Source organism: Taudactylus pleione, unplaced genomic scaffold, assembly GCF_031769625.1.
Source record: "Taudactylus pleione unplaced genomic scaffold, aTauple2 ptg000276l, whole genome shotgun sequence".
In the NCBI taxonomy this organism is placed as follows: domain Eukaryota; kingdom Metazoa; phylum Chordata; class Amphibia; order Anura; family Myobatrachidae; genus Taudactylus; species Taudactylus pleione.
The window spans coordinates 451,529-476,526 of NW_028284678.1; the positions used below are offsets into that span (position 1 = coordinate 451,529).

At 41.6% G+C, this 24,998-nt stretch overlaps 1 protein-coding gene across 2 annotated transcripts; it reads right to left on the bottom strand.

Annotated features, from left to right (window-relative positions):
* On the bottom strand, positions 1-24,472 carry BTG3 (BTG anti-proliferation factor 3). Of its 2 annotated transcripts, none has more exons than XM_088481675.1 (5): positions 24,385-24,472; positions 13,086-13,334; positions 12,189-12,326; positions 4,461-4,665; positions 1-756 (listed from the first exon to the last, which is right to left on the bottom strand). In XM_088481675.1, the coding sequence occupies exons 2-5, from the start codon at positions 13,256-13,258 to the stop codon at positions 529-531; spliced, it is 744 nt and encodes a 247-aa protein (XP_088337801.1). In that variant the 5' UTR covers positions 13,259-13,334; positions 24,385-24,472; the 3' UTR covers positions 1-528. The 2 variants fall into 2 exon arrangements, with proteins under 2 accessions (XP_088337801.1, XP_088337802.1); XM_088481676.1 differs by having other exon boundaries at positions 13,086-13,265; positions 24,385-24,465.
* Between the last annotated feature and the right edge of the window lie 526 nt (positions 24,473-24,998).

A 24,998-nucleotide genomic window follows, 5' to 3' on the forward strand; every position in this document is an offset into this window, starting at 1 on the left:
TTTACTTCCAGTAACAGAATGAAAGACCAACAATGTGCCCACAATCGATTAGGACAAGTCACGTTACCTAGAATGTGCAATATCATCATTTCGGAAATTCTTTTTCTTTTCATTTACAAATAGAACCGTTGCAAATACAGACAATGTTCAGCATTGAATATCATTGCAAAAGTTCCAATGCTGTAATATATAATTTTTTTTTTATTATTATTATTATTACAATAAAATATGTCATTTATTAGTCTACTACATAAAATATCAAATAAAGTCTATAGATAAATACATTTGGTATAGAAACTTCCAGTACAACAATTGATTAAACATGATTATGTGCAAGTCACAATATATAAATATTAAAAAATACTTTAGGCACTTAACTATAACCTTAACCAAAAACAACAAAAAAGTGTTTCTCAAATTACTTCTACATGTACAAAAAGTGCAAGAAAGTTTCAGTTAAGTAAAAATCTAATAGAAAATGATGAGCATACAATTTGGTCCAGCATTCACTTAGCAGGTACTTGTGGCTCAGACTAAGCACTGGTGACGGGTATTCAGCATATGTAGACTAGTCCAGTGGTTCCGTTCATTCTGCGTTATCGGCGGCAGCCATGGCACCTGACCATACACCTTGTTTCTTTCTTCTTGGTAGCCAGACAGGAAACGAGGCTGATAGTGGTAATGAGAACCTTGCTTTCTCTTAGGAGTCTTGCTCCAGGAAGGGGGAGGAGGTGGCTGACACATAAATTCTGGCACCTGAAAAGTGCGAGACGAGAAAAATAAATATATACATTAGTTGTAAAAGCATCCAAGAGTTATTTGTCATGTTGTGGTCCCTGGGCATGACGAAGATCTGCTAAGGCCGTGGCAAAAGGCACAGGATAGTGACGGAAAGGAATAAGAAGAAAAACAATGGTGCAGAAAGACAGACAATCCAAAGGCTGAAAATGTTTTCAAATATATAAATAAAAACACACAAATACAGAGCGCTGTCAGAGAGCTGCTGGTATATAGGGGAAATAAGCCCCTAAAAAAGAGTAATACAAATAAATAAAGAAATACCAGCGCTGATGTATATATGAAAAATATGTCAATGGACAGTTGATATCCTGGTAAAAAACAATTTATTAGACAATAATCCTAAAAAAACATCATCTATATGTATAAAAACATGTGCATGATTGATGTAGCCATAAAATATAAAAAATATTAAAAAATGAAAAAAAAAATTTATATTTTGTGGCTACATCAATCATGCACATGTTTTTATACATATAGATTATGTTTTTTTAGGATTATTGTCTAATAAATTGTTTTTTATCAGGATATCAACTGTCCATTGATATATTTTTCATATATACATCAGCGCTGGTATTTATTTATTTGAAAATCTTTTCAAACCTTCAGAAAAAAAAAAAAAAAAAGTCCCTGAACTTTTCCTTGCACAATTGTGATTACTAGTAGATTTGTAAAAACAAAAGGGTACTTCGGTTTTAAGGATAGTTTAAAACATTGGTGGCAGCACAACTGATAGACACTGATCACACTAAATACCAATATCACGCGCCTGATACACAGGTCGTCACACTGATTTCACACGATACACATTGATCGGGATGCAGTCATAATGTCGACATTGTTGAAATGTCAACATTCTACATCAGGGTTATCAAATATGCGGCCCTCCAGCTGCTGTGGAACTACAACAGCTGGAGGGGCCGCATGATTGACACCTCTGTTCTATATGGACCAGAGATTAGGGATAGGCTATGAGAGGGCATGGTTAGACACTAGGGTGAGGTATAGATTACAGAGGGGCAGGGTTAGGCACTAGGGGGAGGGTTAGGTTACAGAGGGGCAGGGTTAAACTATGGGAGGGCAGGATTAGGCACTAGGGGGAGGGTTAGGCTATGGATAGGCAGGGTTAGGCATTGGGGGGAGGGATAGGCTATGCACTACGGAGCAGGGGTTAGTGTTACTCACCACTGGAAGCTCAGTTGGATCCACTGGAAGCCCTCATCAGCTGACACATTAAAATCACCTTTAGACCACCAGGAACGTTTTGTTGAGATGGTCAATGGCAACTTGCTGTAGGTCGACGGTATGACCATGTCGACAAAATATACCACACCCCAATCAATCACCATGCATGGGTCCTACTATATTCTCACTACTGATAGACATTGAATTCACAGGTCACACAGATAACCCACATTGATCACAATACACAGGTCTCACACCTGATTCACACACCATACACCGTTCACAATGATATCACACATCTGATTCACACATCAGTCGTATATATCACATACCTGTTCGACACAATTCCACGGATATCACACCCTGACCACTATATACAGGTCAGACTGATATCACACAACTGGTACGCTGATCACTGTATATAGAACATACCAGTATGACGTGCCTGATCATAAAGACCTCTTATATAACCAGGTATTGGTGGTCTTCGTGTTGAAGACCATCAGGACAGAACTCTGATCTCCTGGACTCTCACTCAAACACCAGCTCGTGTTTTTACTTACATAAAATTACTTTTTTAAGTGGCCATTTTCCTGGAGACCAACTTTACCCAAGAAACCTTTCATCTACTATACAACAGTGCCTACACAGACAAGACATAACCAAAACTTATACCCCAATGAGACAACTTGTACCCCAATGAGACCTAACATGACTTATCAAGAAACAGATTCTTTTGGTGATCTGCTATCCATGAGCGTCTTAAATTCATAAGAGGCCATTTTTATTTTTGTGGGGTGCGAGGATGGGATATCAACACTACTTATTACCATGGGACCACAATATTGCCCATTCTCATCTCATACAATAAGAGACATGAGCCTATCATTCATGAAATCAGTAATTGCTTCTATAATTGCAGGGCCATGTATCATGGTTTACAGAAACTATACCTTAAATAAAACTGGAGAAAAAAAATCCTCTATTTGTATCTGAATAGATACACCAACACATTATAATCCAGAATGCGGATGAGCTTTCCAGTCTGAGTGAGGTAAAGGACCACACTCACAAATGCCCAGGCGCCCTACAGGTCATAGTGGTGTATGTAGGGCATGATCTTGCTACATGTGTATACTTGTGTTGCTTTGCAGTTACTGTACAGTTAAGGTTCATATGCAAAAAAAAAAAAAAGCTACGATAGCGGATTTGCAAACATCTTTGCAGAGCATGTGTCACATTGCAGGTAGTACTTGCATAATACACTGTGTGAGACAAATATATAAAAATAAATTCACATTTTATTAGCACCATAAATAAGGGCCTCAGTCCTGGGTAGGGTTGCATAAAATTGGATTATTTTTTTAAAAAAAAACAAAAACTGATTTATTTAATTTAAAATCAGTTTTTTGGGATTTAAATAGGATTTTTTATTAAAAAAATTTTTTTAAGTGAACGTTTTAAATACTTAAATGTTTTTTTTTTTTTTTTAAATCTATTTAAATCAAACTAATCAGTTTTTGATTTAAAAAAAAAAAAAAAACTCTAAATTTTATGCAACCCTGGTCCCGGGCCAGCTCTCGTTCAGCTTCCCAGCCTCGGAAGCAGCTCAGAGAATGAGGAAGGGCAAGTATGAGGCAGATTGGCTCTTAAGCAGAGTCCTTTCATTTGCTTACAGGGATGCGGTATATTTTGTCGACATGGTTGTAGTGTTGGCAATCACCAGGACGACATCCGTCATGTTGAAATGTCGACAATGTGTTTCTGGTCTAAGTTTGTCCTCAACCCTAATGGAAATGTTGCCATTTTGAAGGCACAGACAATAATGATGTACACATAATAACCGTGTTGACATAATTAATGTCGACCTTCTGCTGACTGTCAACATATGACTGCATGCAGTGGGCTCTTCTTTTCCCCTATGCTCGATAGAAGCTTTTCACTATTTCCCCATTCACATATGTAGCGCACGTAGGGATGAGGCAGCACAGGAACTACCTATAATGTAACAGGTTCTCTTCAAACTCTGATTAGCTGAACATTCTATTACCCACTCGGTGACCAAGTCATTTTTCTGTATCCTTAAAATCCAGATGGTATCTTAAAGAAAATGGTTTGTGGTACCTAATCTTACTGCATTTATACGTGTAATATTCTTAATGCCAGATCAGAATTCATGGCGGCAAAGTGAGGGGTGGGATCTTACACTGCGTGCTTCAGCACAAGGAAGGACTGTGTGCAAATCTCACGTACATATGTAGCATGGCCTATGGGGGTGCAATGTAAAATGTACAAATATAAGGTGCCATTGTCCCCACACCGTCCCATCAACACATCACCTGCATGGACCTTACATTCCATTTAATTGAACTGCCCCCCTATTTATTTTTTATTTTTTTATAAACATCTCACACAATTATATTCCATTAGAGTGCTGGTGTCGGTCAGTATGCACGAGAGCCCCATGTAATATATACCTGGTAAGCCTCATATGTGTTGTGCATCACTGGAGTGGGCGGAGTCTTCTTCTGATTTATATACACTTCATCATCAGAGGAGGAACCGGAATGATAATCAGAAGTCACTTTCTCCGACGGATAGGTCACTTTCTGAGGGGTCTCGCTCCTGTCGTCTTTGCTTTCAAAGCTTGCCACCACGAAGGAAGGGTTCTTCTCCCCATACCTAAACCAAATGTAAGCATGCATGCGTTTATTAATAAAACACCGTAGAATCAAGAATGACGTACAAAAGATGTACTGTCTAGTAAAATTATACATAAAGTCTTCAAAATACTACATCTTTCTGCTCTCTGATGAGAAATTTGCACGGTTGACTTAGACCATTAAAATAAATAAATATATATACATACATACATACATATATATATATATATATATACACACATACATACATATACATATACACACACACACACATGCACACGCACAAGGGCTGTAATGAGACTGCCTCTGTTTTTCTGTCCCATAGGCAGACGTGGCAACACTATACTGGTTACTGTGAGGCTCATACATCGATGTCGATGTGACTGAACCTGCGGTTTTAACTGCCGTAGTCTTCTTTGGTTACAGCGAGTGGAAGATCTTCGTACGTTTTGTCATGGAGGATGAGGAAGACGTGTCTGTGAGATTACGTCAGAGATGTGTGATTGAATTTTGTGTTAATCTTGGAAAAAGCGGAAATGAAACTCATGAAATGTTACGGCAGCATACGGTGGAGAAACAATTAGCCGCGCTGCAGTATTTCAGGGGTGGAAGCACTTCAAAGAGGCTAATACGTGAGTGACTGACTAAGCGCGTTCTGGGAGACCGTCCATCGCGGTTACAGATGTCAACATGATGTCAAAGCTGCGGAGATGCTGCAAAATGACAGAAAGTTAACTTTACGCAAACTTTCGTCTTAACTTGGCATCTCATTCTAACAGGTTCAGCATATTGTGACAAAGGAACTGAAAATGCATCGCGTGTGTGCCATGTGGGTACCCAGATATCTCACAGAGGAGCAGATGCGAGGATGAGATGAATCGTGGAAGAACACTGTTCGAATGTCGGAGAGGATATCCAATTTCCTAACATTGATTGCGACATGTGATGAATCGTGGATTAGTCATTATGATCCAGAATCCAATCAGTTCAGTGTATGGAAACACACGAATTCGCCTCCGCCCAAAAAAATTCCATGTGATTCCTTCGGCGTGTAAAAAGTCATGTTTCCGCTGTTCTTTGATGCGCACGATATTATCATACAGCACTGGGTTACCCATGGACAGATAATTAATGTTGACTACTATGCAAACGTCCTGAAACCCATGTGCGTGGACCTATGAGGAAGAAAAGACCACATTTGCTGAAGAAGCCGTGGTTTTTTCTCCAAGACAATGCCTGACCACATGATGCTGCTGTTGCATTGGCAGCTCTGACTGAAATTAATGGGACAGCACTGGAACTCCCTCCATATAGCCCAGACTTAGCGCCCTGTGATTTCTGGGCATTCCCAACCCTGAACAAACAACTGCGCGGAAATACGTTCTCAGATGATGAAGTGAAATATGCCACAACTGCACCACTAAAAGTGATGTCACAAAACAGCCTACAGCATGTCTTTGAATCGCAAAAGATTTACTGAATGTGAAGGACGCCACTTTGAAAAACATTTTTATTTCTCAGAGAGCAGCGCCACCTGCTGACCATAACTTTACTTTGCTCTTATCACTGTGAACGTCAAGTTGTCTTGAGAGATATTTCTATATACTAAAGAGACTGGAAATGTCATACTGATGCAGCTGGGGGAAAATATAAAAACAGTTCATGCGAGAAAGTAGGTGTAAAATAATAAAATGAGCTGACTGCTTGCTCTGTTGTGCATTCATGACTGTTGCTTAAGTACTTAAAAATAGGGATCACTGATCACCCCAATAAATTATGTATATGTTTCTTGCCAGAACAAATGAAAAGGTTCTCAAGAGCTGGAAGCCCAACTAAGGAGCAAGCAGCAACCAGGGCTTTGCTCATTATCTAAGTAATAACCCAAGAAGAATTACACCTTTTGTCATACTACAGTTAAACCCCTAGGAGGCAGAGCAGGTCAAGGAACAAGTAGGAACGATCACCACTTGCCCTAACCAGCTTTCCCACAGGAGGGCGCCGGCTTACACACAGCTAGAAGCTAACACTTCTAAGATGAACAAAATGGGCAGAAACAGTCAATAATAATCATTGTTAACAGTGCACAAAAAAATACTATAGGATACATTATGGGGTAAAATGAATGACATGCGATGTAAGATGGCACGGTCATTGTGTTGTGCGCACATCTCCTTTACATGTGGTAGCATATTCCTATGGGGGTGAGAAGTTACATGTATGACGTAATGGCGATGTTGGGTGCTGTTGCTGGCAACCAACCACTGGCCCATCGCCTGCATCGCCCATACATGGCATTTAATCTATACTAATATTATAAGAACGTTGTGTCATTTTGTAGTGGAAACTCCTAGATATAACCTGCACTTTGTTTCATTTCGATCCGTCAAGTTAAAGCTGAGCAATAAATAAAATCACAATTAGTTGCCATCATCAATGCAAGAGATAGGTGTGGCACCATGCATGTGGCCGGTAAGGGATGGGGGTGGGGAGGGAAGGGGGGGGGGGGGGGGAGGTGCTTTGGGCATGCGGTCACTTGAATAGGAGAGGGTACATAGCAGTCTGTGCACAAGGCACACAGTGACAGTGTGAGAGGTGGGTGATTAGGAGAGGGTACATAGCAGTCTGTGCACAGGGCACACAGTGACATTGGTGTGAGAGGTGGGTGATTAGGAGAGGGTACATAGCAGTCTGTGTACAGGGCACACAGTGACATAAGTGTGAGTTGTGGATGATTAGGAGAGGGTACATAGCAGTCTGTGCACAGGGCACACAGTGACATAAGTGTGAGAGGTGGGTGATTAGGATAGGCTACATAGCAGTCTGTGTACAGGGCACACAGTGACATAAGTGTGAGTGGTGGATGAAGGTGCTGCTGCTACCAGTCTGTGTAACGCTGCTGGTCACGTGGGCCACTCCCGTGACAGGGCCCCTATGCAATGCAATACAACACCTCAAAAAAAAAAAAATGTTGGCAGAAGCAATTTCATCGTGGGCGAAGCCGCAGCCAACAGCTAGTCTGCAAATAAAACTCCATTTTCTTCATCAGACACAGAAAACTTGACTCCAAAGGCTCCTTTATCTAGGACAATGAAGGAATGAAAATCTGGGCCTGATTCAGACCCGCTCGCGAGTGCTATTGGTGGGCGGGCTGGGGCTGCCCAGACGGAGGCGTTCCCATGGGAACGCCTACTGTCTGGGGCCGGCCCCACTGACATCACAAGTGATGTCAGTGGGAGTGTTTTCGGCTCTATTAGAGCCGAAAGCACTCTAGGGCTTGCGGCAATGAGACCCTACCACAAGGGTCTCGTCGCAAACCCGATGGTCGCGATGGTCTTGACCATCGCGACCATCTTCATGACCGCTCGCTATAGCTGTGGGTGGTCACCCACAACTATGCGAGCAGCCAGGAGGCCGCTCTAAAAAACCAGAAGGCCGGCCCTGATTCAGAACGAGCGCTCTGTCAGAGCGTCTGGCTCTGAATCAGGTCCACTGTCTTCTCTTCTGCCAGGACAATTACACAGGGACAGGTGAAATTACATTTCATGTAATAATGCAATACCACCTGAGGATAAAGCTTTCCATCAGTAGGTAGACTGTGCCTACACCTAAAACAATGGTAGAAGTAGAATCTTCTCCACAATTTTTTCGGAAATACACCCCCAGGTGACCTTATATAACAGCCGGTACTCTTATACGAAAATGTTAAATGGGTAAAGCCTCGCAGCAAGAGGTGAAGGAGTCGGACTATGGCCAAGTTACCATTAATATAAATTTCCCTGAAATATTCCACTTCAGCATTACATGAATGAGTTAATTCTCAGACAACATGGGTGGGAATATTGGGCAGAGAGATTAAAGGATCATCTCCTGACTGATATAAATATAAAGTAGGATTTATGCCATCGGGCAGGCGATTCCCCCACTTGACTGGCAGATGATTGCTAAAAGAAACAACACAAGTGTGAGCCATTTGACTAACATCTTGTAAAGGCTCAAAGAAAGCAGACATTGTGGCGCCCAGGACAACATTAGGATTGCTATAGGACAAGAATGGCATGATAAAAGGATAAATTATCTTTATAACGTAAAAAAAAGAAAAGTTTGTGAGAGAACAATCTGGTGTCCAGGAAAACACTCCGTGCAGACACCACAACCTTCGGGGTAGTGAGAGCAAGGTCGCTGTTGAAGCCATCCTGAAGAAAATCAAGAATGTGTGAAAACATAGGATGAACAGAGGAAGAATTTAGAGCCCAGCTTAAATAAACACATCAGCTTCTCAGCAATGATCGCCATGCCACCAAACGGTGTCCGAATCTAGATGAAGCAGAAATATGTTGTGAGCACTATCCATTCTGGTTCTATAAGAGAGACACGCCATTACCCTTCAACCTTTGGAAACTACTTGGGTAAACGAACAGATTGAGCCTTTGCAAACTAAGGATGGTTCCCAAAACCCACCGATGACTTTTCTACCAGGAAGAGTTTGTATTAGAAGATGGTGCCGCTCTGGTCTACAAAAACAGTAGAAATAACTCTCTTCCATCAAAATCTGCAGATTGTTTCATAATGCTTACAGTTCCACTGGGGAGGACTGGAAAACGTACTAAGCTCTGGAAAGTGTTAAATAGGAGAATAATAAACTAGCAGCCACTCAACTCCCAACTGTCATATTACTGGTTGTGTTTGAAAAATGACAATTGGGAGCTGAATGGCTGGTAGTTTATCACTCTCCAATTTATCACTTTCCAGAGCTTAGCACATCTGCCCCTCACGAGTCTTCACAGAGTCAAATTTGATTTGGTATTCCATGCTTATGTCACCATGAACCCTGCGATCCTGAGTGGTAAGCATCCTCACTTCTTCATAGTTTGAACACATGCCACCAACAGGATTCTGGGGAGGTTGAGCTGGTAGAGAGTCGTATAAAGTCCTTCAGCTCAGGCTTCCAGGGGTAAGAGGATCGCACAGCCGTGCTGGCACCGTATCGTGTAAAATACAGCTTCCCAGGTCGTTCGCCCCTTGCTTACCTGAAGACTGCGGAGTTCTCCAGTCTTGCGGCAAGTTATAGGAGTTGCACACAATGATCTTTAGAACTACAGAATCAAGCTTATTACTGATAAGTGACTTCAATGGGAAATATTTCCAAACTATTATTTTGCTGCAGGTCCACCACCCAAGGACACAGCCAGTGAGCTCTCTTGGCTGAAGCCATACACCTGGGTCAAAAGGTAATTGCGTCCTATGATGCTTCACAAAGTAACTCAATCCATTTTCACACAAAGACAATGCTTTTGTGTAGATATGTTATTAATTTTACCATCAACTACTTTACACTGGGCATCGGACCATACCCGTTCACTCAGCATTTTGGAGACCACCATCACACCAGATTTCAGTACAGTTTTCGAGGCCATACACCTTGCCTCGAAAGCTTTCATACAGCTTTCATTTTCTATCCATAAGTTTAAAACAGACTGGCATCTTCAAATGGAATAGGTCTTGGCCCAGAAATATGCTCAGTTTTAGACACCGAACAGTACATAGAAGTCTTAGGAAACTGGAATGGATACATGCAGTCAAGTCTCCTGAGATTAGGCCAAGGATTGTCCAGCTGTTCCCATTCCTCATTGAAGGACATTTTTAGTAATCCAACGTTCTGCCTTTCCTCTGATGAGCCTGAAAAGTAAATCCTGGAGTAAGGAAGGAGTTGGTGTTTCATCATCCCCATGGATTTCTTAATATGTTTAAAAGGACAGCCACATTGGGGAAGATCTCAAAGCATTTAACAATTTCCACTGATAGTCAAGACCATTCAGGATCAACAAGAGAACCCAAGGACCTACAGGTAGAAGGACGTGCATCATCCAGGTCTACAATGGTCTGAAATTACTGTTCAGGCCAAGCATAATTTATAAATCCTCCTTTGAGACAAAAAAAAGTGTCCTACACAGATCTCACCATCCAGGCAATGAACAATGTGTAAATGGCTTTGGAGACTGGGAAGTGGCTGTACAGAAAGTCCCATCACAATTCACAGAGAAAGACTTGTCAAACACACCACAAACACAATAATGAGACTCGCTACTTTTCTTTCCTTCAATGGGCTCTGAAAGATTACAGAGAATGGCAGAAATAACCAAAGCACAAATGTAGAAAGCACCTGAAGTAGGGACTTCCCAAGAACAGGTCCTCGCTCCACAAGATAGCAATATGTATAAACCCACAGTCAATGTAATGCAGGGGACAGCAGAAAGTAGCTTGGAGGTATCCACCCTCAGTCGGCCTATAGACTCTGTGACCCAGAAGACCCCTTTTTGCATGAGCATCACCTATAGAAAGAAGCCAGTCCCTCTGCTTGTTACCCAGTGTGGCAAATAGAGTCCTTTTGAAGCAACACGGCCCCCGGCTTCCTTTCCAGAGGGTATTTAACTGGGACCCTCCAGATACAGGTAAAACTGCAAGACTAATATTAAAGGACTACTACACTACCTACACAACATTGTGCATCATTAAACAAAAATCAAAAGCTCTACTTATGTCAACACAATTTCCATGGTGCATTCTCTAATTTTGCGCATGTTAAATAGCAATAGAAGTCAACACTTTTCAAATACCCAAATAGTAAGTTTTATGATGAAAAGTACTTTGGGGGGCGGGGGAAGGCATAATTATTTTTTTCCCTTTTGTGTAACAATTGTCAGAGCAGGACCTTGTAGACTGGAAAACACATTGGCGCACAGCTGGCAAATAAGTTATAGTTTGTATTACACATTGTACCTAATCCTACAGTTACCAGACTGTCAGTGCTGGGATAAATCATTTTCCATAAAAAAAAAAAAAAAAAGGTTGCCAGGTAACTAGAGATTTTATAGCAAATAAAAAACTTTAGCCAGATATGTAACAGAGCAACTATAAACTGTTAGGTTTACTATTAGAATTCAAATACATTGTAAGCTAAACATGAAACGCCAAAAAAAAAAATCTTGTTTTAATACATTTTCAATGTTTTGTCTCAATTAAAATGTGCATTTCTCTAGAACAGAAGCCTGGCAGAATACACAGTTCTTTAATAAGCAAACACGCATTCCCTCAATATCATCTCTGGATTGTAGGGTATTCTCAATGTCCGCTACATAAGTGAGTTGTAGATTTCTTTAAAAAAAACACACCATTATTCATCTGTGTCTGACAAGAATGCATATGCTTATCCAAGATGGAGAAAATTGGGAACAAAAAAAAACACAGAAAAAAAAAAAAGTAGTAAGTATTAAAACTATAGTGATCATATAATTAGTAAAATACACAATTGTCTGACACATGAAGGTTGAATAAGAGGTGCCAACCTCCTAGTCAGAGATGTGCAATAGGGTGGTTCTTTTGGGGTTCTATAACAATGACAGACTAACTTGGGGTCCCAGCTTTAAAAGGAAAAGAAAACGAGAAAATGGGAGGATCATCGATTTACCATTTGGCCAATCAAATCTGCTGCACAAATATTTCAGCCATGTATCCACCACCCGATTCCATGGTGTAATTACTCACCTGCAGCACACTTCATGAGGATCTACCCACAAGGTGATTTCCTTAGGTAATCCTAAATCCTCATACTCTAGACCACAGTTGAAACAAGCTTTCTGGAGGTCTGGATCGAAACCATGAAATTGGTTTACTCTGATACATCTAAAAAGAAAAACAGTTCTACATCACTATTCTGCAAACATTCAGTGTTTCGGGACAGACTGACTCGGGTCGGCATAGCAGGATAAAATATTGGGGTACTTAAAAAAATAAAAATATATATGTATATAATATTTTTTTTATTCTATATTTTTTCCCCCCACACACACTTACAAATACTTTACAGCACACTCCAAGCAAGGTCTATCTATGTAATGTGCAATCACACATCTAATCCCCTGCAATCACACGCTGCATACAGCCATGGCCAAAAGTTTTGAGAATGACAATTATTGGTTTTCACAAAGTTTGCTGCTTCGGTGTCTTTAGACCTTTTTGTCAGATGATACTATGGTATACTGAAGTAACATTACAGCATTTCATAAGTTTCAAAGGCTTTTATTGACAATTACATTAAGTTTATGCAAAGATTCAATATTTGCAGTGTTGACCCTTCATTTTCAAGACCTCTGGCCCTGGCATGCTGCCAATCAAATTCTGTGCTGCATACTGACTAATGGCCGCCCATTCTTACCTAATCATTGCTTGGAGTTGGTCAGAATTTGTGGGTTTGTTCTGCCCCCAATACTTCAGTACACCATCGGTGTTCTGCCCTGGTCTGTACTCAGACATAACTGGGCAGATCATGATACAAGGTGTCCATAAACCATTACATGGAGGTTAAGAGGGTTGTAACTTATATACATATCTAGCATACCAATGTTTTAGTTCAATCTTAGAGGGATTAAAATGCCAACATACCTATACGCCTGTCCTTTCGTTGGCATCTCTGGGTACCAGTGATTGGCATACTTGTCCTGCAGAATCCTGCTTAGTTCTTTGGAAAACATTTCAATCTCCCCCTTCCTTAACTTGTCGCTATTTTTTAACAGCTTTGAAAGAAAAAATACAACTGCAGAGATTTCGTTCTTCATCTTCAACCTCACGAAAAAAAAATAAAAAAAAAAGTTTAAAAAAAAAAAAATACAAAAGTAGATCTGTTATAAGGATCTGGAAAGAAAAAACAGATATGAGAACAGATTAATCTGTGGAAATCAGCAAGTGACGAGAAAATATATTCAGCAAATTATGTAGAAAATAACTACAATGCATGGATGTGGGGAGGAGTACACATTAATTAAAAAAAAAAAAATATATATATATATATATATATATATATATATATATATATTTTAACATTAAAACCACCTGCCTTATTTTGTGTAGGTACCCCCTGTGCTGCCAAATCAGCTCTGACCTTTCAAGGCATAGATCCTACTGCAAGAGGCCACTGCAATTAAGGAGTACAGTTGCTATGAAGGGGTGTACTTGGTCTACAACAACGTTTAGGTAGGTGATACATGTCAAAGTAACATCCACGTGAATGCCAGGACCAAAGGTTTTCCAGCAGTACATTGCCCAAAGCATCACATGCCTCCACCGGCTTGCCTTTTTCTTCCCATAGTGCATCCTGGTTGCCATCTCTTCCTTAGCCAACGACACACATGAAGCAGACGGTCCACATGATTTAAAAAGAAAACCTGATTCATCAGACCACCTTCCCCCATTACTTCATGGTCCAGTTCCGACGCTCACATGCCCATTGTAGGTGCATTTGGTGGTGGACAGGGGATTCACTACAGATCGCTATTGCAGCTGAGATTACGCACACAGTACCGCTACGAAAATATGCTAATGAATGTTATCGCAATGCCGTCGCACAGCCAGCATAGAGACGCCCACTGCAGCCACTACCGCTCTCTCACATCCACAATACTTTGCAGTCCTGCGCATACATCGAGTAACATCGGCCCCTCAGGCACAATTACAACAGGTCTGACCTTACTCAGAAATTGCTAACCTCGTCGCACGCAGTGAGTACACAAGCTACGTATGCCGTTACAGTGGCTAATTTTTGTACACCCAAGTAACGGCGTTCAAACGGACTGGCACACCTGCTCTTCTCCTACCACTTCTCCATCACCAGCCCCAAACGCTGACGTCCCGTCCCTCTGTCTGCGATGGCTTTGTATCTTCGTAGGTAAACGCAGAGCGATCGCAATGCTATCTGGCGCAGTTCGATGCATATGAATGCGCAAGTACGCACCATCAACCGATCTGCGTACGCTGTTGCGATCCGTAATGATTTCGGCCCAGGGTTCAGTCTGAGCACTCTGACCGGCCTGCAGCTAAGCTACCCCGCACGCAGAAAGTTGTGAAGCAATGATGCGCTGTGTGTCCTGACACTTTTCTATTATAGCCAGCATTCACTTTTTGTGCAATTTGTGCTATTTTGCACTCCTGCGGGATCAGACCAGATAGGCTAGCCTTTGCTCCCCACGGACATCAAAGAGCCTTGGGTACCCATGGCCCTGTCATCTTTTTACCAGTTGTCCTTCCACACAAGCCCTGCCGTTTCGGAGATGCTCTGATCCAATAGTCTAGCCATCATAGTTTGGCCCTTGTCCAAGTCGCTCGGATCCTTACAATTGCCCATTTTGCCTGCTTCCATCACATCAAGAACATAGTGGTCACTTGCTGACTAATATATCCCACCCATTGACAGGTGCCATTGTAAATAAGATAAATCAATGTTATTCACTTTGTCAGTGGGTTTTATCGTTATGGCTGATCGGTGTACAGGCCCAGAAATCGGTCAAAACTATCCAGTATTTTACAGGGAGTGTTCCAAATGTTGATCATTTGCAAAGTAAACATCGCTGCTGGGGTGTTACTCGCTGTGAGTTAGCAGAATAAGGTTGGCTAAAGGTGCGTATATACGGTACGATTTTTATGAACGATAACGATATCGTTCAATGATAAATCGTTCAATTTTTATGCAGCGAACAACCAACGATGCGCGTTCCCGCATGAACTATATCAATGGTCATCTGTACACGCAGCCCAACTTGGACGATTTCATCACGATTTGCATATTCAGAGATGTGGCAGGATGACTTCACTGAAAGATATCCATCATAGATATCTATCAGTGTGTACACCCAATATCGTTTGTCCTGCATTACAGAAAAGTTCAAGGGAAATCGTTAAGCGATATCATTGGTTGTGCAGATCGTACCGTGTGTGTGCAGCATAAGACGGATACTAGAACAAATGTTTCCAATGTTATGTACTTATCAAACATAGCGGCTAGTACTATTTTCACCCAAGCATTTCTGAAACGAATGGAAGTTGAATTATATGGGCCGTTCCATTTTCTGCTTTTATTGTGCATGGCAATGGGTCATGGACATGAATTTTTATATTTCATGCTGTAAAAACAATACAAATACTGTATAAAGGAAAAAAAGGTCAGAGCTGGTCCCAACAGCTGACGGCAATTACAGTTATTCCCAACCAGCAATACCTTGAGTAGGAACACAGACAGAATTATACGTCACACACAGTGGCTCACGATCAAACAACAAAACAAAGGAAAAAGTTTCCTGTGTCCTGAGACCAACACAGGAAACGCCGTAATGGAACAAACAGTGTTTTGCTTAAGTGTTATTACAGTAACATGGGCTAAAATACTGAGAGTTTTTTTTTAATTCACTTTTATCTAGTCAAGGAAAAGCAATCGATTACTCATGTCACTTGCTTTTATTGCACTTCATAAAATGTTCGCAGTTTTATGTAGATTTACGGTTCTACGCCCCATCTACTGAAACACACAGGGTTTTGCATCAAACTCGTCAGGTACTTCTAAAGTGACGTTACGTCAAATCTGGCGCCTTTTAGTTGCAAGAGTGCACAAGTCTATAAAAAACACAGTTGTGAAGATGAATGTGTCATTTAAATGAACAGCCTCACAAAAAAAATATCTGTATTTCTTCAGGGCCACAGCTATTGGTGCACATAATGATTCAGAAAACAAAATGGCTGTCTTCTATGTCTAGGTCAGAGGATCCCAATCATGGTCCTCAGGCTCCCCAACAGTTCAGGTTTTAGAGATATCCATGGTTGAGCACAAACATGGATCTCTCTAAAACCTGAACTGTTGGGGAGCATTAAGGACCGCATTTAGGAACCTCTGGTCTAGGTGATGGGTGAACAACTTTAAAGTAGGGATGGCCATCAATGGTTAGCAATCATAGGTGGGTTGCAATGGATAGTCAATGCTTTTGACATCAATGGCAGAGATCCGATGGTTTTCTACTATCGATGGCTGACAGGCAGCAATGTTTTTTTACGGCATTTAGCTCGGCCCGAGCGATTGGCCTGCTACCCGCCATTCCCCTCTGCAGGGATGACAGTCAATGGTTTCAGGCCATCGATGTTAATCACTAATGGCACCATCAATGGTTAACCCACCAATGGCCATCCCTACTTTAAAGAGTAAAGGTGCATACACACTAGACGATATGCTCCCTGAGCGATATCGTCTAGTGTGTCCCCGGCAGGCTGTGCTCAATGTCGTTTATGACATTGAGCACAGCCGCTGAACGATATCATTAACAATATCGTTCAGCGCCGGGCTCTCTCCCCCATTCCCTGACATGCAGCAACCTGACGAGATCGTCAGGTTGGCCTGCATGTCAGCCCGATGAACGATGATGACGAACGACCCGCGGGAACGCGCATCGTCGTTATCGTTCATCTTTTTGGGCTTAAAAATGGACGATAATGTGGACGACTGAACGATAACGATATCGTTCAGTCGTCCACTTTATCGCCCAGTGTGTACGCACCTTAAATGCGGCCATGCATTGTGCAGCTATCGGCCCAAACAGCCCATTATCGGCTGATCAATTATTGCAGAGTGAATGGCCATGACAGAGTATCAATTATCGCTCTGTTGGGCGTGGGAAATCTTTCAGCATGACCAACAGATGCAATAGTTGGAGTACAGATCTGGCAGTGGCTATACTCACCATCAGACAGACCAATTAGCTGACAGTGTAAGGCAATGTCATAAGTGGTCTGTCTTATGGCGAGTGATCTCTCACAGGGTATAGCCAGCATAAGTGTCAGTTAACAGTAACAAGCATCCACGACCACCTTAAATGTTCCTGTACTGTTGGAAATTGTTGTAATTTGTAACTAAATTGAGTCAACTTATATTAGTAATGAAATCTCCCCCATCGCCCTGTGACACTTTAACACTACATTAAAAAGGTAGGAGTGGGGGGGGTTTACTATTGACCAAACCACATTTAGGACCCACTTCTTGCTGCAGGTCTGTGCTGCACTTTTTTTAAATACACTGTAAAGTACATCACCAAGTTCATGCACTTTTTCCATTTTCCCCAACTAGAAATATAATGCGACATAAATTTCCAATATGTATGCACTAATCTAATGCTTTATTTGCATAACAAAAAGGAGCTCTCCCATTACACCATCCTTTCAATGATAATGAAAAGTATTTGATTTATGCGAAAAGTACTGTGACTTTTTCTTTGAACATTGCACTTTGACCTTCAATTAGTCACCCGTTATACAACTTCAATATACTGAATGTTGGCTGCTGCCATGGCAACCCTAGAGTCATCTATGACAGGTTCTCAAACTCGATCCTCAGGACACCAAACAGTGCATGTTTTCCAGGTCTCTTCACAGAATTACAAGTAAACTAATTTGCTCCACCTGTTTAACTTTTAAAATGTGTCAGTGAGTAATGGTTACACCTGTTCACCTGCTGGGTAACCTGGAAAATATGACCTGTGTGACCGAGGACAGAGTTTGAGAACCACTGATCTATGATGTTGAAATTATTTCTACAAAATAAAAAGATTTAGGGGTCTATTTACTAAGCAGTGTTAGGAGACAGAGAGAAAAGTGATAGGAAAGTGATAAGGTGTCAGCCAATCAGCTCCCAGCTGTCATCTCACAGGCTGTGTATGAAAAAGTACAGTTGGGAGCTGATTGGCTGGCACCTTATCACTTACTTATCACTCTGCCTTCTAACACTGCTTAGTAAATAGACCCTTCAATCATAATGTACAAATGTTTAGCATGTGTTAACCAAGCCCAATCAGTGCAGTCCTATTGCCCATCTGTAGCTATATTATTCCAGTCACAACACTGGAAACTTCCCAGACTGGGAGGTTAGGGCACAATGCCAGCTGGTGTGAGCACGACTCACTACAACACACAAATATAAAACTAAATCATTTAAATTGCGCCCCTATGGTTTTCTGCCCGAACAGCACTGCATTTTAGGTAACTCCTGGGTACCTGCCCTGGCACATTAATTACCACAGGTGTTTAGCCTGCAAATTATTCCCATATTTGAAATGATTATTTGCAAGAAGCTATTGCTAGTTCTTGAGATTAAAGGAAACACCATTTTTTCCCGGGTGTCACATGGACACTGACCGTTGAATCACTTTCCTCATGACCAAACCACAGAATTCCCCATTCTCAGCTGTGACACCAAATAATCTTCAGAAGGCTGGGAACACAAACTATAACAACCATGGTTGCAACAAAAAGTCAAACTTTTCTTTTGTCAGATCACCAAAAGTTTCCCGGCTTAGCCAAATACTGTTTTGTATACACCAAAAGCTGAACTATAAAGAAGCCACGCGCACTGAGGGGGTGTGGCCACAGCATTTAGTGGTGTGGTTAGAGGCTGAGATTCTTGGTCTTGACCGATTGGATAATCGACGTAATGTGTTTGTGGATATTTTCTAACAGTTTTTTTGGCGAAACGCTCGTTCGGACACACTATACAATAAATGAGGCTGATCACCCGAATATTGGCAAACCGGATCAATAATTATATAGTGTGTACCAAGCTTCCATTTCTTAAGGATATTTCTGACAGTGAAACGCCAAGTTAGAAGCATTTAGATATCTTATTATAGCCAACCCCTGCTTTGTAACTGTCAATTTATCTTTATTTCCAATCAGGTACTTGGAGGATAAAAGGTTTAGAATATTTCTTCAACTCTAGAACTGCTGAACAAGTGAAATTACACACAACTGGAGGAAGAACCAAACTTTTTCACATTAAGTTTCAGGAATTTACAGGAAGTTTTCTAACAATCTTGACTGGGTACACACATCAGAACAAATGCCCGTCAACAGTGATCGTGCATCCACACTGGACAACTTTAATGAATGACGTAACGATCACCGTTCTGTCATTCATTATCAGTGCAGTGGACGCTAGCGATATCGCTAGGTTTGATGTGCAGGCAATTAAGAGGTAGGTGAACAGCGCAGGGAAGTTGGTCCCAGAGCTATTCAACGCACCTCACAGTTAAGAGTTTGAAGTCGGACTAAAGTCGGAGAATGCCAGTTCCCGGCTCCCTCCTGGCACGATCAACAGCGCGCTTATCAAAATTTCCCTTGCACCTTTCCCTAGCCGACACCACACAGAATTAAATTTCCCCCTAAGAATCTTGTAATTCTATTGAAGGACCCCACAAGAGCCCTTCAAATCAATAGGAGGAAGGGAGTATAGGGCTTATTCGAATTTCTTTCAACAATCATATACATAGGTTGTCAGCAGCACAAATGCTCTTAGAAGAGCTAGTGAGGTTTTAAAAGGTCAGCTCTGATCTAAGTGCCTCCAACTTCCAGTTTGTAAATATTGCCTCTAGGCCCCCAAAGAATTTTATTTTCCGAACAAGCTCTGTGTCAACATGTCTTCCTACTTCATGTTATTCCTGATCCTACTTCAGGTTATTCTCCGTTTTCATGTGCGACTGTCGGCCTTTACTGAAGGCAGACGTCACATTTTTCCTCATATTTCCAGACAAGCATTAATAACTTTGTTGTACATGTGGGTGTATTATATATAACCAATATACATATCTACAAAAAGTTTGTGCAAAAATAAATACACTTTTAGGGGTCAATTCAATTAGCTGCAAGAGGGGCGAGTTGCAGTTCCTCTCACCCCCCTCACAGACTGATCTCTCCCTGGATTCGCTGATTTTTGTCTACAGCTCCATGGGGTGAGGCCGTAAGGGGGGGGGCGCGAGATTTTTGAATCGACCCCTAAAAGGTGCATACACACACACAACGATTTTTTGAACGATTATCGTTAATGATATAGTTTATCGTTCGCTTGATAAGTTAGAACGATGAACGATTATCGTTCATGCGTGTTCACGTTTGTAGTTCAGTCAGACTGACCAACTCAACGATTTTCATTAAGGGAATATGCAAAAATAGTTTTTTAGTTAAAAAAAATCGTTCATTACATTTAGTAAATGAACGATTATAGTAAACGCTTTCCATTCATTTTTCCCTTGAAAAAATTAACGAAAATAGTTTACTAAAATCGTTCATTTACAAAATCGTTGTATGTATGCAGCTTAAGTCTTTAATTGTTGAAACTGCTACTTAAGGCCCCTGTTACGGCCTTGTTTTAAACACCAGTAACACAGCATGTCAGATGTGATTGCCTGAGTTGAATAACATACATAAAACGAGATTATACATAACTAAATAGGTGTTAGTCAGTGTGACACTAAACAATGTTATTTTACTTTTGCAGTTCACATGTGAACATGATTGTGCCTGAAGGTTTCTCATGTAGTATGAACCTCTATTCATTACAAGTCCACAGCACAGAGGTCCCCAAACACCGCCATTACAGTCCACGTTTCAAGGATGTCTAATATATTTTCTGCCACCCTGCACCTGTCACAACCTGTGCAGATCCTCTGTCCTGCCTGGGGTGTCGCTCTCTGGTCCTTCTAGCACACTCAGCTGATGCAACAAATTGCTGAGATATAGACCAGAGTGTGCTAGAAGCATCACAGTGGAGAGCAACACCCCAGGCAAGAAAGAGGAACTGCACGGATTGTGACAGGTGCAGGGTGCTAGAATGAACACTAGATATCCATGCTAGAGCACCGGTGACTTAATTAGTTTCTTAGTCAATTTGATTTAACCAGCTGGACTTAAGCTTGGATACTCTTAAAACCTGGACTGTAATGGCAGAGTTTGGAAACCTCTGCCATAGCAAATCCGTAGGAAAGTTGTGCCACAGTTTTGTTAGTTCAAGCCTGAAGGACTCCACCTTGTCTAGGTTACAGGATAATTACATAATTTGAGACCCCCCTCCCCGCCTCATAGCAACAATATGGGAGCCCGATCCTTTGCATGATGATCCCAGATGACATTGGGCCACCTCCCTTACTCATTATGTTGGTGGCCACATTAAGGAGAGGCAAGAGGAAGCCTCACAGTGCAAATAATGGAAAACAAGCAGGGACAAGTGGAACTGTGCTTTAACCCTTGCTAACACAAAGCGTTACCAAATGACAGCAATGACTACAGCTCCAAGATTTTCAAGTCAACATTGCTACCAAATGAGCTGCACAGAGAAGGGCAAAGGACATGAGATCAACCCAACACTTACATGTCATCTCTAATGTATATATCAACAAGGTGCTAAGGAAAAATCACCAAAAAGGTGGACCAGGTGGAAAGAAGTCCCAAATTCAGAAGATACACAATAGCCAATGGGTGAGTGGGGTGCTAGTCAAGAATTCTCCATAAAGTTTCTCCAGTGTGCCAGATCTTCGTCCATTTTTCACCACACCTCATAGAGGAGAAATAAGCGAAGATCCCTTACAGTAATGATCCATAACGTATACAAGACAGTCCAATGTTTAATGCTGCCCATTATAGCAGCGTTAGTGGAAGCAGTCTCCTTAGGGCGTGTAACAGTCGCTCATAGCTCACCATTAACCAACATACTGGCCCCGTCCTGTTAGGCGACCCGTCCAATCAGTCTCTGGGGCCAATAAAAAAAAATAAAAAAAAAAGGCTACTGAGAAGGTTTACACTTGCATCACTGACATGACAGAAGTCTCAGAGGGCGGCCTTCTTGCTAAAAGCAATATCTTCTCATTCCAATAACATGGGATAAAAATAGAAAGAAAAAAATTGTCATCCCATTTCTATAAGAAATTTGATGGTTTAAAAAAAAAATAAAAAAATTGGAATACAATATGCATCAAATAGAAGGGTTATCCAGGTAATGTCATATTATTCATACTTCTGGTCATTCTTTTCATAAATACTCTTAGTTCCTTCAGAGTCTAAAGTATTTAAATAATGTAAGTTGTGGTTCACGTGTCCAGGAGTGAGCCAGGTTCTGTGGTAACGTGACAGACAGGAGGTAAATGATACAGCTGAGGTTTAGGCTTGGAAGCTCCTATGCTTCATGTGTAATAGTTAGAATGCCACATAGGCAGCTTCAGCCAGCATGATAGATAGAGATATATATATATTAATTCATAGCCCACATCTAACATTTATATAGACTGCTAATGCAAGATGGCACATTTGAAATTGATGATTTATATTCAAACTTAAATGTTTTTGTCGGAAGTCATGTAACCTATTAGCTTTTTGGAGAGTGAGGGGAACCCAGGGCAACCCGTGAGAACAAACTGCACACAGATTGCACCTTATTCGCCCTTGCCAGAAACATATCATATGCCAGGCATGAATTTTTTTTATTTGAAATGACGCTGTATGGGGCAGTAAAGGTGCATACTGACTAGATGACTTACTGAACGATTTGCCCGATTCCAATGCATCAGAATGACAAATCGTTCAAATCATCAAGTGTGTACACATTATGTGCGCTATAGTGGCAGCGTCCCTCGCATCTTCAGGTCGCCCCCACATGCGTTTCTATCCGACAATCTCGTTAACGAGTTACAGCAAATTGTGCAGTGTGTACGCAATACCAATCGACCAGGTGATATGTTTCACATTACATAGTTAACGATGGAACGACGCACGTTATATCGTTTGGTAGATTGCACAGTGTGTATGCACTAGATCGTTTGTGCTGGAGTTCAAAGGAAATCTGGACAACCATTGCGTTGTTTGAAAGTCGTCTAGTGTGTAAGCACCTTGAGAGAAACAAGCAGGACAAAGCCATTCTCGCCTCAAGGTTAAGGCCCCCATACATCTGCCGGCGGATTGCGCGATCCTGCGATCTGCCGCTCGGAAATGCTGACCGACAGCCATTGATGTTCTACCATCCGTCGCATGCTCACAATCAAATCATGTTGGATTTCACCGATCCTGCAATGCCGGGTTAAGGGACGGCGGCAATCTATCGCAGGTGTATGGGGGCCTTAAGACATACCCTGGAGTTCTCTGTAGTTAGGCAGGGGTGTAACATTTCTGCCTGCCCCACCCCCCGTAATTATCCAATAGGGCAAAATACTAATTACAATAGGAGCAATCCAGTTGTTTCTATTATAGTCATTTTATCCTTATTTTCCAAGCCAAGTAACTGCCTGCATACATTCATTCACAAGTCATATTAAGGTTTGTACTTATTGGAATAGGGCTCCCGTGTTACTGGGCCCCAAAACAATTTCATGCACTTATAGGGCTATAGTTACACCATGGAACAAATATAACAAATAGCCCATGTAATGATATAATCACCCCCAGCAGTTACTTGTATGAAGCCCCTGTGCTTTTTACCATCTATTGAGGGCACAGAACACACATACTGTAACCCTGGTCACAATGTTACCATTAATACTACATACTAGATATATTACACTGTAGATTGAACAGTAGATACAAAGGAAATGAAGCCAAAGGGGGGAGAAAACAAAAGGGGGGGGGGGGGGGGGTAAGCATATTTTAAGTTACATCCTCTCAATTCTGACATTATGGGGCATATGTATCAAAGCTTCATGTGAGATAAAATTACAATATATATCACCAGCCAATCAGCTCCAAACTATAATTTCTTAAACACAGCCTGCAAAATGTAAGTTAGAAGCTGATTGGTTGGTGATAGATATAGATCTCACATCAAGCTTTGATACATATGCCGCACAATCACAAAGTTGGGGGGTAGTTTCTGGCCAGATGATAATTAGTATCTGTTGTCAGTAGAAAATGACAAATATAAATAGGGAGCAGCAGCAGAGAGACTTCTATAAGTAGTTTTACAATAAAGTCTGCAGGTCCTGCAGAAGAGTCAGCTGTAGGTATGAGCAGCTGACAGACACTGTGCAATGAGAGTCATAGAAAGATGTAGCATTAGTTCTATGTAAATCATCGATAACCCTGCAAATGTGCAGCCCACAGCAGGCCAGTCCATCTCTCTTACCCCGGGGAGACCTCATTGAAGCCGGACCCAGCAATGAGCTGATGATGCTCAGAGAGTAGAAGCCTCTGCCCGGCCAGCTCCCGCCTCCCTCCCGCTCTCACTGACGTCAGGAGACCATCCAGGGTCGCATTCCACTGCAATGCCGGTTTGTACCGCTGTCGGTCGCTGCACAGCCACTCCTACAGTCCATATTACAGGACGTAGACACAGCGGCGGCCATTTTTAATTCGGGCATAGTACTGGCAGGAGTACAGAATGTACTGTATGAATGTGGTGTGTAATAAGTAATTGTATTCTGTATATACAATGAGCCTATCATCTTCATAGTGTTTCTTTTTTTATAGTGTTAACTAAGTTACCTAAGATTCTTTTTCCAGTTTCATGCAGAAAAAGGACGAGATAATGCGCCTGAGTCCAACGCAATGAATGAAAATACAGTCGGATAATGTGACGCAAGTTGCGTGTGTTCGCACAGTGCTTGCCTACTCTCCCGGAAGGTGCGGCAGACTCCTGCAGTCGGGCAGTCCCCCGCACCCCCTGAAGGGTGGATCTCCAGCATCTCGCCAACTTCTAATTGTGGCACCGTAGTGAGGGGGGCAGGGCTAAAATGATGC

Bases quoted from the DNA above. Each gene is read 5' to 3' on its own strand.
- BTG3 (XM_088481675.1), bottom strand. From the start codon at position 13,258: ATGAAGAACGAAATCTCTGCAGTTGTATTTTTTCTTTCAAAGCTGTTA. The intron at 4,666-12,188 runs GTGAGTAATTAC...CATTTGGTTTAG, and splicing joins CCTCATGAAGTGTGCTGCAG to GTATGGGGAGAAGAACCCTT. The intron at 757-4,460 runs GTATATATTACA...CGCACTTTTCAG, and splicing joins ACACATATGAGGCTTACCAG to GTGCCAGAATTTATGTGTCA.